Below are 14,202 nucleotides of genomic sequence, written 5' to 3' on the forward strand. Positions count from 1 at the left end.
GAGACGTACTTATAATATACCAATTATGTTAGGACAGGTGCTGAAGGGGTTTTTGATATCTGCTCTGAATTTTCTCTACTCTCTTTTATTTGTAAGTTGGTGCTATTAAGTTCGCATAGCCAGCAAAAGAACTAGTCTTGAGCATGAAAGATCTGTAACTAAGGAATTCTTCAGGGAAAACATTCGTCAATGTTTTAGTGAAAAAAATTATTTTTCTCCTGTCCCTGAAATAATTTATTTCCTACATCCACAAATAAAATAATCAAGCAATGCCAAAATATAAGGCAGGGCAAAAAGAAAAGAAAACTACATAAATCTGTCTTTAAAGCAAATTATAATGAAATCTCTTTGATTTCTGTTTTCCCTTTCAAGCTGTTCATAGTTTTTTCTTCCTCCTTAAATAAAGTCTTTTGCTGACTACAAAAGCAATATATGGTAAATACAGGAAAATATAACAAAAGAGGTAAAATCACCTGGAGTCCTTCTTCCCAGAGATAACCACTCTTAACATCAGTATCACGGGACTTTAAATTATTCAAAGTTACTTTGATTCCGAAATTAATACTGCTATTTGACTCACTACGCTTGAGGTCAAAAAAATTCCTGTTCTGCTTCTCCTTTTTATTTTCAGAGAGGTCAAGTCATTTTTTTTTTTCATTTCATAAAAAGTAGCTCTCCTCTACTAGCAAAACCTTTGTTTCGGAACAGAAGTTTTCCTCTGGGTCTCTTTTCTCTGAAGCAAGTTCTCTGCCAGTAACCATCTTACTGAAAGGAGTTAACCAACCAGCTGGATGTCTCTCAATGATCACACCACCTGTCCTAACTATAGGGCTGAGGTGACATCATTGCCCTTGGAAATTGAATTTAGTTCCTCAAGGTGAAGCTAGTGAATGATTTCAGACTTCACTTTTCAAATGGCTAGGCTTATTTTATATAGAGTAACTATGTCAAGGTGAGCTATGCTTGTATAATAAGGTCCATGTGTATATAGTACTTTTGGAACCTGTTTTAGTCTTTATTGTTATCTATTGTACAAGGTTAATTGTTTAACAACGATCAGATTTCATCACAGTGCATTTAGGTCCTAATCAGGAACAATAAAAGTCTATTAAGGACAGTAAACTTTATAGATATATTTCCTAAAGACATATCTTTTCCTTTTTACCTGGGTTTAAATATTAAACATTATTACCATTCCATAGATTTATCAGGCCTTGATCCAAGAATATTTGCTTAGATTATATTTAAATATAAGATTCTTTAGGGACTTCCCTGGTGGCGCAGTGGTTACGAATCCACCCGCCAATGCAGGGGACATGGGTTCGAGCTCTGGTCTGAGAAGATCCCACATGCCGCGGAGCAACTAAGTCTGTGCGCTACAACTACTGAGCCTGTGTTCTAGAGCCCGCGAACCACAACTACTGAGCCCATGTGCTACAACTACTGAAGCCCGCACGCCTAAGAGCCCATTCTCCGCAACAAGAGAAGCCACCGCGATGAGAAGCCCGCGCACCGCAACGAAGAGTAGCCCCTGCTCACCACAACTAGAGAAAGCCTGCACAGAGCAACAAAGACCCAACACAGCAAAAAATAAATAAATTAATAAATTAATTTAAGAAAATGATTCTTTAATATTTGTGTTAATAGCATGTAACCACATCTTCTTCAGGTAAGGTAAACAAGAGGGACTTCAGAAATGAGGTACAGGGTTTGATACATTTTGAGCACTTTAATACAGACTGTAATTATTATTTGCTTTCCTTTAGTACTGGGAATTCCAAAGCAATTCAATGCATAGACTTACCTTGGAAAAACTCATCCTCTAGCAGTGAAGCATCCCACGGAGGCATGCTACTTCCCTCCCTCATGCCTGCTGGCTTGGGGACAAATGCACTGCCAATGGGTTGATTTTCCAGAGGTGAATTGTATATTTTTGCCTGCTAATTTTAAAATAGAAAATGTAATATTATTTCTGGACTTCCCCAGCCAACATGTTCCCACGAAAATGTCCCAAGCTTAAAAGTCCTAGTCTAGGGTTTCCCTGTTGGCGCAGTGGTTGAGAGTCCACCTGCCGATGCAGGGGACACGGGTTCGTGCCCCGGCCCGGGAGGATCCCACGTGCCGCGGAGCGGCTGGGCCCGTGAGCCGTGGCCGCTGAGCCTGCGCGTCCGGAGCCTGTGCTCCACAGCAGGAGATGCCACAGCAGTGAGAGGCCCGCGTGCCGCAAAAAAAAAAAAAAAAAAAAAAAAGTCCTAGTCTAAGGACAGCAAATAAATTTTCCTAACATTTATTTCTCTAGTTGTAATGTTTTGTTGCTTTTGCAATTTGCAACTGATCACAAACTTCTCCATACCTACATTAATTCCTTTCAGTATGAGCCTCTCCCTGCAAAAGATTCCTACAAATTTACATAGCACTACAAAAATCTTAAGGAGGTTCCTGGAAAATAGGAAAAAAATTGACCTCTCTTGAGTGGGGAATGTTGTCTCTCTGGCCCCAGTGGCTGTAATTTTAGATTTCTTAACACTGTACCTATTTTCTCTCAAGAGGCGGTTAGCTGAAACTTGCGGTGGATCTTAAGATTTGTAAACTTGATGGATTTAGGAAAAAAAAGTATTTCTATCCACGGAAATCATGTAGCATGGTAGAACCTCCCAGATACACATAAGGAACTGATTAATCATTCTGAAAAAAAGGCGCTGAAAAGCATGACCTTATAATTTTTTTTTAAACCTTTGCTAGTTTTATAGGATTTAGGAGAATGATGTAGAGTTCTTTACTAGCAAATTATATCTTGATTTCATTAAATCCATCACTGCTCTACTTTTAAGTTTTAATTTGTCTTTATAACCTTGGGGAATTTTCCACTCCCACACCTCCACTTCCTTTTGCCAAAACTCCATTTGCATTTCCTCTGGCAAACTGGGTCTGCCACTCATGACTCCACTTTAACTCATCCTGCCTGCATCCCTGCACAAGGCCTCTTCCCATTCCAATTGCTTTATATTCAGTTCACTTTCTACCCAGTCCTTGCCGCTTGAATCCTTCTCTTCCCCAATTTTTCTCTTTTATTTGATGTTCACTATCACATTTAATCTCATCTTGAATGCTTAAGGCCAAATCTCTAATATTTCTAAAGCTCCAGTTTTTTAATTTCCTCAACACAGGTGTGTCCAATTCTAAAGCCTAGGTTCTCTTAATCCTTGCATTCGTCATAATCTAGTATTTTTATACCTGTTTGTTTTCTTTCTCAAGATCTAGGTCAGTTATTTCTTACAGAAGCCCTGCCCAAATTTCATTGACTTGTCATTTTCAGTTCTATGGGTAAGCTGTAATTGAATACATACAGAGGAGATTTAGTAATAAGAAAAATAATCCAATGATAATTTATTGGTTATTGGATATAATTTAACACACTTATGTTAAATTCAGAAGTAAACAAATATTAGAAGCACGATATAACTATAGGGATATACCAATTGGAGGTAATAAAACTAGAAACTAATCATTTGAAAAATCAGATCAGTTACAGTTACACTTTTCTCTCTACAGTGCATCGAGGTGTTCTCTTTTGTGTCCTACCTACTGTCTCTCCAAGTCTTTATTTGTGCTAATAACAATTAGCCATGAACCTTATAAGCCCATTCTTTCCAAACCTGCAGTTTTGGTAGTTGGTGCAGAGTAGATACATTTAAGAGAATAGTAAGCATCATTGTCTCCCAACCATTTTAACATTCAAATAAACTTCAGATTTCCTCTATGTAGACCAGAGTACATTCTTTTTGGCCTCCTGGATCACATTCCTTTATAATGAATTTATAATGAAATGCAAAGTACATGAACTGAACACTCAGGTGAAGAGAAGAACCTCTCTAGGCGGGAAGGGTTTCTACCAAGAGACCGTGAATATAACATCCTTTGGTTATATTTCTGCACAGATCTTCTGCTTCAAGGCCACCCCTATTCACCTAACATATTAAGGATGTTTCCAACACATGGAGATATTATATGGCTAAGAGAGGTAAATCCTTCTGCGGCTCAGAGCACACACAGATCCTCAGTCAGGGGTCAATCTTGGACTCCGAATCTTCCTCCAAAGAATATTCTGTGCCATAACGTCATCATAACAGATGAAGCCTATTTCCCATACCTGGCCTAGAGGATGAGGCCCAAACACCTCCGTGCAGCAAAATAGTGTCAAAATCCTTTTCCAATTTTTGATTTAAGCCTTTCTTCCCCAACTAGCTTTAATCCCCATGCTCCAAGCTCCCTACACACAGTCCTTTAAAATGCTGTGCACTTCTGAGGACTCTGTGTCTCTGCTCCTGATCTTTGCCCTTTCTCCTCTTCTTCTGGAAAATGTCAGCTCATCCTTCGGAGTCCAGTTCCTATATCAACCTCTCTGTTAGTCCTTCTCCAATTCTTGCAGGAATAATTAATTACCACAGTATTTTTTATGCACCTCTGGTATTATACATTTTATTTCATATCAAAGTTGTTTACATTCTCTCCACTTTTACTTTATCACTCGACTTCTACACTTCCTCCCCTACCCTCTCACACATTCTAATCCCCACTCTGATCTAGGAAACCAGGGATTCACAGACACATGAATAAAACCCTGGAAGTGGACCAAATTCTAAAATAACTAAGAAAGCAAAGTATTCTACTTTGTATCCTGAGCACCTTGCATAGCATCAGCATATAAGAGATTGACTCATATTTACTGAACTGAATTCAAAGACGATGCTTCCCACAATAGTATTTCCCACTTCTGAACTTCTCCAATACATTTTTGTACACTCTTTTGATACTATTTTATATTTGAACAAAATTACTCATTTATTCAGTTTTCAATATACTTTAAAAATATCTTCTCTCATTTGATCCTTAGAACAAACTTGTGAAATAGGTAGGGATTTTCATTCCCACTTTGCAGATGAAAAAACTGAGTCTCAGTTAAGTACCTTACTCAAGTCACAGGAATAATAAAAGGTGACACTGGCTACTGACACTCATATGGTCTGATCTCTAATCCTATTTTCTCCACTACATTGCTTTGTATTTTTATTTTACTAATGTACATTTCTTCAATTAGGTGGTAAACTCTCTGAAGACAGGAACCTTGCTTTAAACATTCCATACCCTCCATGCACACAGTTATGGATTGATTTTCAATATACCAAGGTAGAAAATTACATATATAGGATTTTTAGTGAAGATTTTTACAGAAATTGAGACACTGAATATTTACAATATTGACTCAATATAGCATGTCTGAGGTAGCAAAGCATAATGGTTAAGCACATGAATACTAAACAAGTCCAAATTCTGGTTCTCTCTCTTAAAAGCTGTACAACTTTGGGCAAGTTGCTTAACGTTTCTGTTCTGTACCTTAGTTTCTTTCTTGGAATAATGAAAAAAAAGACAAAAACGCAACAACAACACTCCTCATCTGATAGTGGTGCTGCGAGGATTAAATGAATTAATAGTTGTAAAACACTTTAGAATGGTGTTTAGCACTTAGTAATTCCTCATCGTTAGCCATTACTAGTCTTCTGTGGTTACAGAGAATTTCCTGGAGGACTCCTGCAGGTACTCGTAGTGTAATGAGTTAGAAAAGTGTCCTATAGGATTAGAGGCCAGAGTCTCAAAATGCTGGCTTTAGGGTCTCAATTACATTCTTAAACATGGTACACAGAATATGCTGAGCAAAATAAGGCCATTTTTCCAACCCCAATTCACTCTACTGATAACATCTGCAATTCTGACATGATGAGTCAAACAAACCTCTGTCATAGAGTAACCTCAGACTATCTGAGAACTTCTAGGGCAGCCAAACCTGTAGAACAGCTGTTGGAACTGAAGCCGGAGCTCATGGATGTTATCAAATGCCTTGATAAAGTCAACAAGTTAATTTTTCAAGGTGTTCTTGAATTTATTCTGCATCTGTTTTCCTGCAAAGGTCAAATCCAGCATTGCATCTTGTGGCTTAAAACCACACATTCATTTCTTCTTTCAGTTTCTGAGTACTCACGTTGTGCCAGGAAGTGGGGATACACAGGTGAGCAGGTATGGTCCCAGTCTCAGGGAGCTCACACCAGCCTAGTCTGGTTATGCCACATTGGAGGTATGTTTCTAGGGGTACAGAGCTGGCATATCAGCTAAGAACAGACCCAGCCTGAATTTGTTCAGAAATAAGGAGTGACCAAGTGGCCAAGGCCATACAGTTTGTCTATTCTCGGAGATGGCAGCTACTTTGATTTTGGATTCCTCGCCTTTAAGGAGATGGTTCTCAGCTGAGGTCAATTTGCTCCTCATGGAACATTTGGCAATTTCTGGAGATAGTTTTGATTGTCACAGTTTAGTGGAGGAGAAATACTGGCATCTAGTAGGATGCCACTAAACATCCTACAGTTCACAGGAGAGGCCCCACAGCAAAGAATTATTCAGCCCAAGATGTCAGAAGTGCTGAAGTAGAGAGAAACTCTGAGCTAGAAGATCTCTAAGTTTCTCTTGTCAACCTAAATAAAAGGGTAAACTGAGGCAAGATCGAGAGATGAGTTTATTTAGCAATAGCAGAGGACTTGCAATTTGGGACACACAAGCTGTAGCGAGCTGCAGGCAAGTCTGCTGAGGGTTTGAGATAGGCTGTATTTGGGCAGGGAATGTAAAGAGGGGAAAGTTCAATTCGAGTCTGTTAAAACAGACTTATATACACTACCAAATGGAAAATAGATAGCTAGTGGGAAGCAGCCGCATAGCACAGGGAGATCAGCTCGGAGCTTTGCGACCACCTGAGGGGGGGGATAGGGAGGGTGGGAGGGAGACGCAACAGGGAGGAGATATGGGGAAATATATATATGTATAGCTGATTCACTTTGTTATAAAGCAGAAACTAACACACCATTGTAAAGCAATTATACTCCAATAAAGATGTTTAAAAAAACCACACAAATGGAGACCAGCTTTGAAAATTTCCTGAGCAGACAAAACCAGTCCAGTCATACAAACAAAGCTCAGTTAGCTTATTTTGTGAGGCCAGCCTGACCCGGATCATTTTTGTTCATGCCTCTGGAAACCATAAGCAAAACTTTGCAAGGTTGATAGGAGGCAATCCCTGACCAATTCCCTGTCATTTAAGAAAATTCCAATATTATTATCAGTTTTCTGTAAATCAGGCATTTATGGGAAATCAGTTTCTCGGTCCTTAAATTTTGTCTTCCTCAGGGAACATGTGTCAGATTTTCCATTTTATGCAATGTATCCTCTGGTTCCATTTTATTTATTATTTTTATTTTTATTTTTTCTGCGGTACACGGGCCTCTCACTGTTGTGGCCTCTCCCGTTGCGGAGCACAGGTTCCGGACGCGCAGGCTCAGCGGCCATGGCTCACGGGCCTAGCCGCTCCGCGGCATGTGGGATCTTCCCGGACCGCGACACAAACCCGTGTCGCCTGCATTGGCAGGCGGACTCTCAACCACTGTGCCACCAGGGAAGCCCTGCTTCCATTTTAGACTGAAATTCTTTCACACATTCTAGCTCTAAAAATTCTGTTTTCTGAAACCCTTTGCTTCTTTTAAGCTGATGTAAATGTTTATTTATTTATTTATTTTTGGCTGCATTGAGTCTTCGTTGCTGTGCGCGGGCTTCCTCTAGTTGCGGCGAGTGGGGGCTACTCTTCGTTGTGGTGCACGGGTTTCTCATTGTGGTGGCTTCTCTTTGTTGCAGAGCACGGTGCTCTAGGCGCGCGGGCTTCGGTAGTTGTGGCATGCGGGCTCTAGAGCACAGGCTCAATAGTTATGGCGCACGGGCTTAGTTGCTCCGCAGCATGTGGGATCTTCGTGGACCAGGGATCAAATCCATGTCTCCTGCAATGGCAGGCAGATTCCTAACCACTGCGCCACCAGGGAAGTCCCTGATGTATATGTATAAATAGCAGCTTCCTTCTCTCTCTTTTTAAAAAAATATTTATTTATTTATTTGGCTGAGCTGGGTCTTAGTGGCGGTATGTAGGATCTTTTAGTTGTGGCATGCAGGCTCTTAGTTGTGGCATGCAAACTCTTAGTTGCACATGCATATGGGATCTAGTTCCCTGACCAGGGATCAAACCCGGGCCCCCTGCATTGGGAGCACGGGGTCTTAACCACTGGACCCCAGGGAAGTCCCAGCTTCCTTCTCTTTGAATGGAAGGTCATCCAAGAATGTAGTACAACCTCCTACAAAATGTTGGAATCCCCCTTGTACAATTCCTGCTAGGCTACCAACCAAGTGAGAGGAAGTTCATTATCTTAAATCTTGGCAAGAATCCCTGTGGCATCAAAGGCCAAATTCCAGCTCTCTGCAGGTTAAGGGGATAGGACTTTCATGGATAAATAATGGAGATCTACATGTTATACAAAACTCTTGTCTTCAACAATCGTTTCATTATTTTCTCTCTCCTACTTTTTATAATAGTTATTAACTGGGAGCTGCAATCATCGGCTTGAGTTTCATTTATATTCCCAGTTCTTACTTTTTTAGATTGACATGCTCTGAGCAGAAAAATGGTTTAAGGCAAGCAGCAATTAAGAGTGCCAAAGAAGGATATCTACTAATCCTCAGACTGGACTTTCAAATCCCAAGAACTCCAGATTAGCTCTCCTGTTTTATAACTTCTAGGTGCTCGCATTTCTTTTTATGTTCCTCATTTGTTTCAGGCCCCATGGCTCTTAAATGGGAAAGAAAGGTTAGCTCTGAGCACTTCTCCGAGGAAAAGCAAGAGTACAGAAGCATCCTGAAGTAGGGCTCTGTCCTTTTAGAGAACAAAGCTGCATGTGTGCCAGTTCAGTCTACTGCTCAGTTAAAGGAGAGTCTGCATGTAGCGAGCAACTGGGGCTCATAAACAAACAGGGCTTTGGGGCTGTTGAAGCTGTAGGCATTTTTGACTTCTGGCTACCGAGTTAACAGAGACCCGGGTGTTTCAATCCTGATTATACCATTTTCCAGTGTGACCTTGAGCATGATCTTTAAATTCTCTGAACCTTAGTTTCTTCATCTTTAAATGGGAATAATAATAGTACCTACTTCATAGATTACCTCTGGGGATCAAATGAAGTGACCCATGTCAAGTACCTGAATGATAGCAAGTTCTCCATCAGAATGTAGCTGTTGTTGCTGCTGGCGTCATGGTTGGGGCTCAAGCATATAAAGGAGAGAAAGTAGCATTACTCTGAAGAAGAAAGGAGGCTCACTTTTGTTTGTGAAGTAAAGAACCTCTGTTTATATGCACTCCTCACCAGAATTCTATCTCATGCTTTTTGAAAAAAGAAGAGAAAGGTAGATATTAGTACTAAGGGCCATCAATTGAGAAATGCCTCTACCTTCCTCCTGCACTCTTAGGTACCTTCCAAAACTCCGTCTTTCTTTCATCTCCAAACCATATGAGTTACACACGAAGACACAAGTGTGTGTAGATCAAAAGTCATGACAGCAAAAAAGTAAGAAACAGAAAACTTAAAGCTTCTCAATCTTATAAGCATGTGAACACAGAGATAAATTTAAATTTAAGTCCTTTAAGTGGAGGTCCTGTTGGGTCAGCCCCCTCATGTGAACCTGTTCTGTCCAAATGCATCTCACCTATCAGTGGCTTCCTCTTTGAATACAAATGATGATCTTGCCCAGAATAGGTCTAGCACAGACCCACACTGGTTTGAAGTTTATTTGGAAATTTTCAAAGCTGGTCTCCATTGATTTTGACACTCAAACTGAACTCTCCCCTCTTTACATTCCCTGCCCAAATACAGCCTACCCCAAATCCTCAGCAGACTTGCCTGCAGCTTGCTACAGTTTGCATGCCCCAAATTGCGATTCCTCTGCTATCCCCAAATAAATTCTTCCTCTGTCCAACATTTTAGGGCTGTACAGGACTGACACGTGGTAAAATATCAGAGATACTAACGCTAGTCTCTGTGGACACACAATGGCTTCACTCCTCCTGGCAGAGCCTGCTGTTTGAGTATTTTAGTACCACAGCCAACTGGAAACAGATCACAGCTGGGAAACTTTGAACTCTGTAGGAGAAATCTAAGCTTCTCAAGGAAATTTCAAACTGTGCCAATGAGAATTCTATTTAAGTAGGTAGCCAATCAGGAGTTACATTAATTCTGAGTTCTTCAGCATAACCTTTAGTTCTTCGGTTACTTACCAAAGCAGTTCCCCTCACAGACACAGGAGGTATGTGGTCGTCACATCTGTGAAAAGAATTTGAAATAACTTCTTTGAAGAAGTGCCTAACTTTTGGAAAATCAATAGCATGTTTGCTATTATATCTTGATATCTTGAGAAGATATATTTCTGATGCTTAGTAGGGAGACATTTCTTAGTGCACTGTTGAAAAATCTTTCAGAAACATTTTCCTATTCTTGCTTAGGATCAATGTTTTACATCTTTGTCACTCAGGTAGCCAAGAAAAATTACATAATAGTGGATTTGTACTTGAACATAGCATGAAGACAATTACAAAAACAGTTATATTTGTTGAGTGTTTACTGTGTATCAGGCAGTATTCTCATGCTCTATAGGCATGTTATCTCATTTAAATACATCACTCTTGTCAGGTGGATACTATGACAACTCTCATTTTACAGATTAGAGAAGTTAGAAGACACTGTACAAGGTACATAGTGGCTGAGTTCAGAGCCGGCCACAGGCTGACTGAATCTAGAGCTCTCATTCTTGATCAGTATGGCACACAGAATTTTCTTGTAAATGGGAAACAGATTTTCTGCTTCTGTACATTTTTATTTTAAAGAGAGAGTAAGTCAGAACCAGACTCAACAATTCTTAAGGGAATTTTTTGAAAAGCAAACCTTACAAAGATGACTTCAGGATGCTTATCTTTATACATATGTATTATTTATTATGAAATCATCTTGAAGGAGAACAATTATGCTTTTACTATTTATGTTGCTCCTCTAAAATTCAGTAGAAGGTGAAAAATTTTAAAGACATAGGTCCAAAATTGAGATAAATTTTGATTTTTTTAAATCTATAATCCTATGCCAGGGTATGCTGCCTGAATTGCAGCTTAAGAGTTAATAGACCATAGTGACTCAGAGCTCTTGTATGAAATCAAGTCCTCTCCTTCGCTAAGAGAACAGCAAAATGGAATCAAGAATTAAACAAACTGAGACTCTAGGTCAGATCAATTGAAAGTGGCAAGATGCAGTTTTCCTTCATTCAAACTCCTAGTTGCTTCATGGTTCTTGAAAGTTGAGCATAAAACCTGGGAGGCCAAGCAATTTTATATTTAAAAAATACCAACATGTATTTTATAGTTTAGCTCAAAATTTAAACAGAAATTAAAATTAATATTGATTTTTTTCATATTATTTTGAAATACCAGCTCTACACTAATAATATTTAGAAGTTAAAATACTGTTTTTATTCATATGCTTCCTTTTCATACAGCTTTATTGAGCCTGCAAGCCTTCTACATGCTACGCACTATTTTGAGTGCTTTGGAGGAAATAAATATGCCTGAGATAGAGACCCTGTTCTCTGAGACGCTTTATGATAGGAAAGATTAGATACATAAAGAGCCAAAGTGCAAGCCACAATGTGAAAAGGACAATACAGACAATACAGAGGCTTAAGTATAATATGCTGAAAATGCAGAGGGGCCGGTGAGCACTTGCCGAGATAAATGGGAAGGCAACAGGGAGAGAAGGTGGTGGTTGAACAGGTATGAGAGGAAAAGAACAGCAGGAGCACAAGCCTGAGGTGTAAGAGAGTAAGGGAGGCTGGGAACTGGCAAGTAATTCAATTTGCCTGGAGCCAAACTGTCCAGATTGTGAAGATTCTTTCCGGAGCCCTGTGGAGCTGCCAGCTTCATGGTGTCGCTGCGCAGCTCAACACTCTCATCAGCTCAGTCAGGCCCCTGGTCTGATTTGGAGTGAAGGGAGCAGGGGCAACAATCAGTTTCTGAGGGTAGCAGGTGGCACAATTGGGACAGAGTGTCACCGAGTGGGAGGGTGTGCTGTGAGTGGGAGGATGCATGTTCCCTGACAGTGTGCAAGGCCGTGTGGATTTAGGTTGCAGGCAGGGTATAGGACTCAGGAGGCTTGGAGGCCCAGAGTCTCCATGGTCACTTCCAGGCCCACCTTCAAGTTAATTTATGTTTCTTCCACCGAAGAAACATAAGTATGCTTCCGCTTGTAGAGTGAATAAAAACAACAGTGTAATCACAAAAGCTATGCTGGTTAAAGTCCTCTGGACTGGGTGATTTCAAGAGATTGAAAGCTATCTCACCTGCATTTGCTTACAAGTCCTACTGAGCCATACCTTAAAGATCTCTCACATATATTCCCACTTCACCAGCTATAGGTAGAGCAGTTTCTCAGCCTTGGTACTACTGGCATTTCTTCTGTGTAGTGGTTTGTCACATGCGTTATATGATGTTTAGCAACATCTCTGACCCCTACCCACTAGATGCCAATAGCACCCACCCTTCAGTTATGAAAACCAGAAATGTCTTTAGACATTGTCAAGTGGCTTTCGGGGTGCAAAATTTCCCCTGCTTGAGAACCACTGTGCTAAAGTGATTTTTCTAAAATGAAAATCTCATTATGTCACTTCTCTATTTAATGAAAAAATATATATACAATATGCACACACGCATGAAATACACCAAAATAATTAGTGTTTGTCCAGGTCAGTGGGTGGGGGGTGATTTCATCTGTTTTTTATATATATATATAAAGGAATGCATATACATATATAATATATATAATAAGGAGAAAAAGTGATTAAGGGCTCCCTGCTGTCTACAGGATCAAGTCCAAGCTCCTTAGCATTGCATGTATAAGGTTCCTATGTTCTGGCCTTTGCCAGCTGATCCCACCCCACCTCTTATCAGTCTCACCTTATACTTGGTCACTGAACCTCAATGACCTAGATGAGTTCTTACTTTTTTCCAGTCTCTGCATCTTTGCTGTATCATTCTTTCTGCCCAGCGCAACCTCCTAACTCTTAATTGCCTAGCTCAGTCCTATGTGTCCTTCAGAAATTGGCTCTCTTTTTCCAGGAATGCTTCTGTATCCTCCAGTCTGAATTAACTGCTTCTCCTATAATGTTCTCATGGCAGGAATACCATGCATCCACCACAGCACTCACCATATGATACCATAATCATCAGTGTACTCGGCTGTCATCCAGGCTGTCACTCAGAGGTCACCCCTGTGTGTTTTCTAAAGAGCATCCCTTCCTCAAGATCCTTACTGTCATTTGCCAGGAAACTGCCATAATGAATATACGAATAAATCCATGATGATTGTGATGTGATCAGCACTTCCTAGAGTTCTGCCCAACCATACGCAGTCATCTGGTGTTCCCTACTAGATTCTAAAGTCCTCCAGGTGGGGACTTTGCCTTATTTTCACGATTTTACCTCCAGCACTAAACACAGTATCCGATCCAGAGTAGGACTTTGATAAACAAATGAAAGAGAAGCTATCACCTCAGCTATTAGTACCATGCCAGGAATTCTGATGGCCCTTGCCATAATGAGGGTAGAAAGCTCTGTAACCATGGCTCCTAAACCTGGATGAGCATCCAAATATCCTAGGGAATTAAAAATAAATAAAGTGTTCCACTTCAGACCTGAATCAGAATCTCAAGGTTATCTGTCATTATTTTAAAATGCTGATGAAATTCTAATAATGATCAACCAGATCATCTGGGAACCACTCCCTTTGTCATGCTTCTCCCTCCTGTCACCACAATCCTACTGTTTATCTGTGGACACCACACCTGGGATCACTGAAGGAGAATTTCCAGAGAAGGATTTTGCTTACTCTGATCTCTCCTTTGATCTAGGTGTCTTACATGCCTGTGTCCTCCAACTGAAGCCTAGTCACTTAGCAGGAAAAAGGAAGGCAGCATAGTAGGACATTTGGAAAGAGAGAAAAAGGAAGAGTGAGAGAGACAGATAGACAGAGAGAAAACAGAATCCAGGGAAAACAATAATCTGCCTTTTAAACTTTCCAAAATAGCATTTGATCTTTTGCTTATGTAAACTGGAGTGCCTAGGCTGTGTACATCCTATGATAGATCAGGTAAATTTGGGCACCCACCAAAAACTCTGCATCCTCAGGTAAAAAATCATCTGAAAGGAACAGGGTAGTGGGCAGGCATACCCTCACTCCAGGAGAGCAGTTGTCA

The 14,202-nt window shown here is 40.3% G+C and overlaps 1 protein-coding gene across 11 annotated transcripts in view; it reads right to left on the bottom strand.

Moving 5' to 3' along the window:
• EXPH5 (exophilin 5) overlaps nt 1–14,202 on the bottom strand; it is a 74,976-nt gene that overhangs the window by 8,336 nt on the left and 52,438 nt on the right. For 4 of the 11 annotated variants that reach the window (XM_033410150.2, XM_033410154.2, XM_033410155.2 and 1 more), the window contains 2 exons: nt 10,187–10,232; nt 1,805–1,940 (listed from right to left, as the gene is read on the bottom strand). The exons of 1 other annotated variant lie outside the window; for it this stretch is intronic. In XM_033410150.2, coding sequence (XP_033266041.1) covers nt 1,805–1,940; nt 10,187–10,232 — 182 coding nt within the window. Of the gene's footprint in view, nt 1–1,804; nt 1,941–3,234; nt 3,258–9,114; nt 9,133–10,186; nt 10,233–14,202 lie in introns of those variants that run through there. 6 more of the 11 variants (XM_033410151.2, XM_033410159.2, XM_033410158.2 and 3 more) reach the window with 5 other exon arrangements.

The sequence above is a fragment of the Orcinus orca genome, chromosome 8 (assembly GCF_937001465.1).
Source record: "Orcinus orca chromosome 8, mOrcOrc1.1, whole genome shotgun sequence".
Taxonomy (NCBI): domain Eukaryota; kingdom Metazoa; phylum Chordata; class Mammalia; order Artiodactyla; family Delphinidae; genus Orcinus; species Orcinus orca.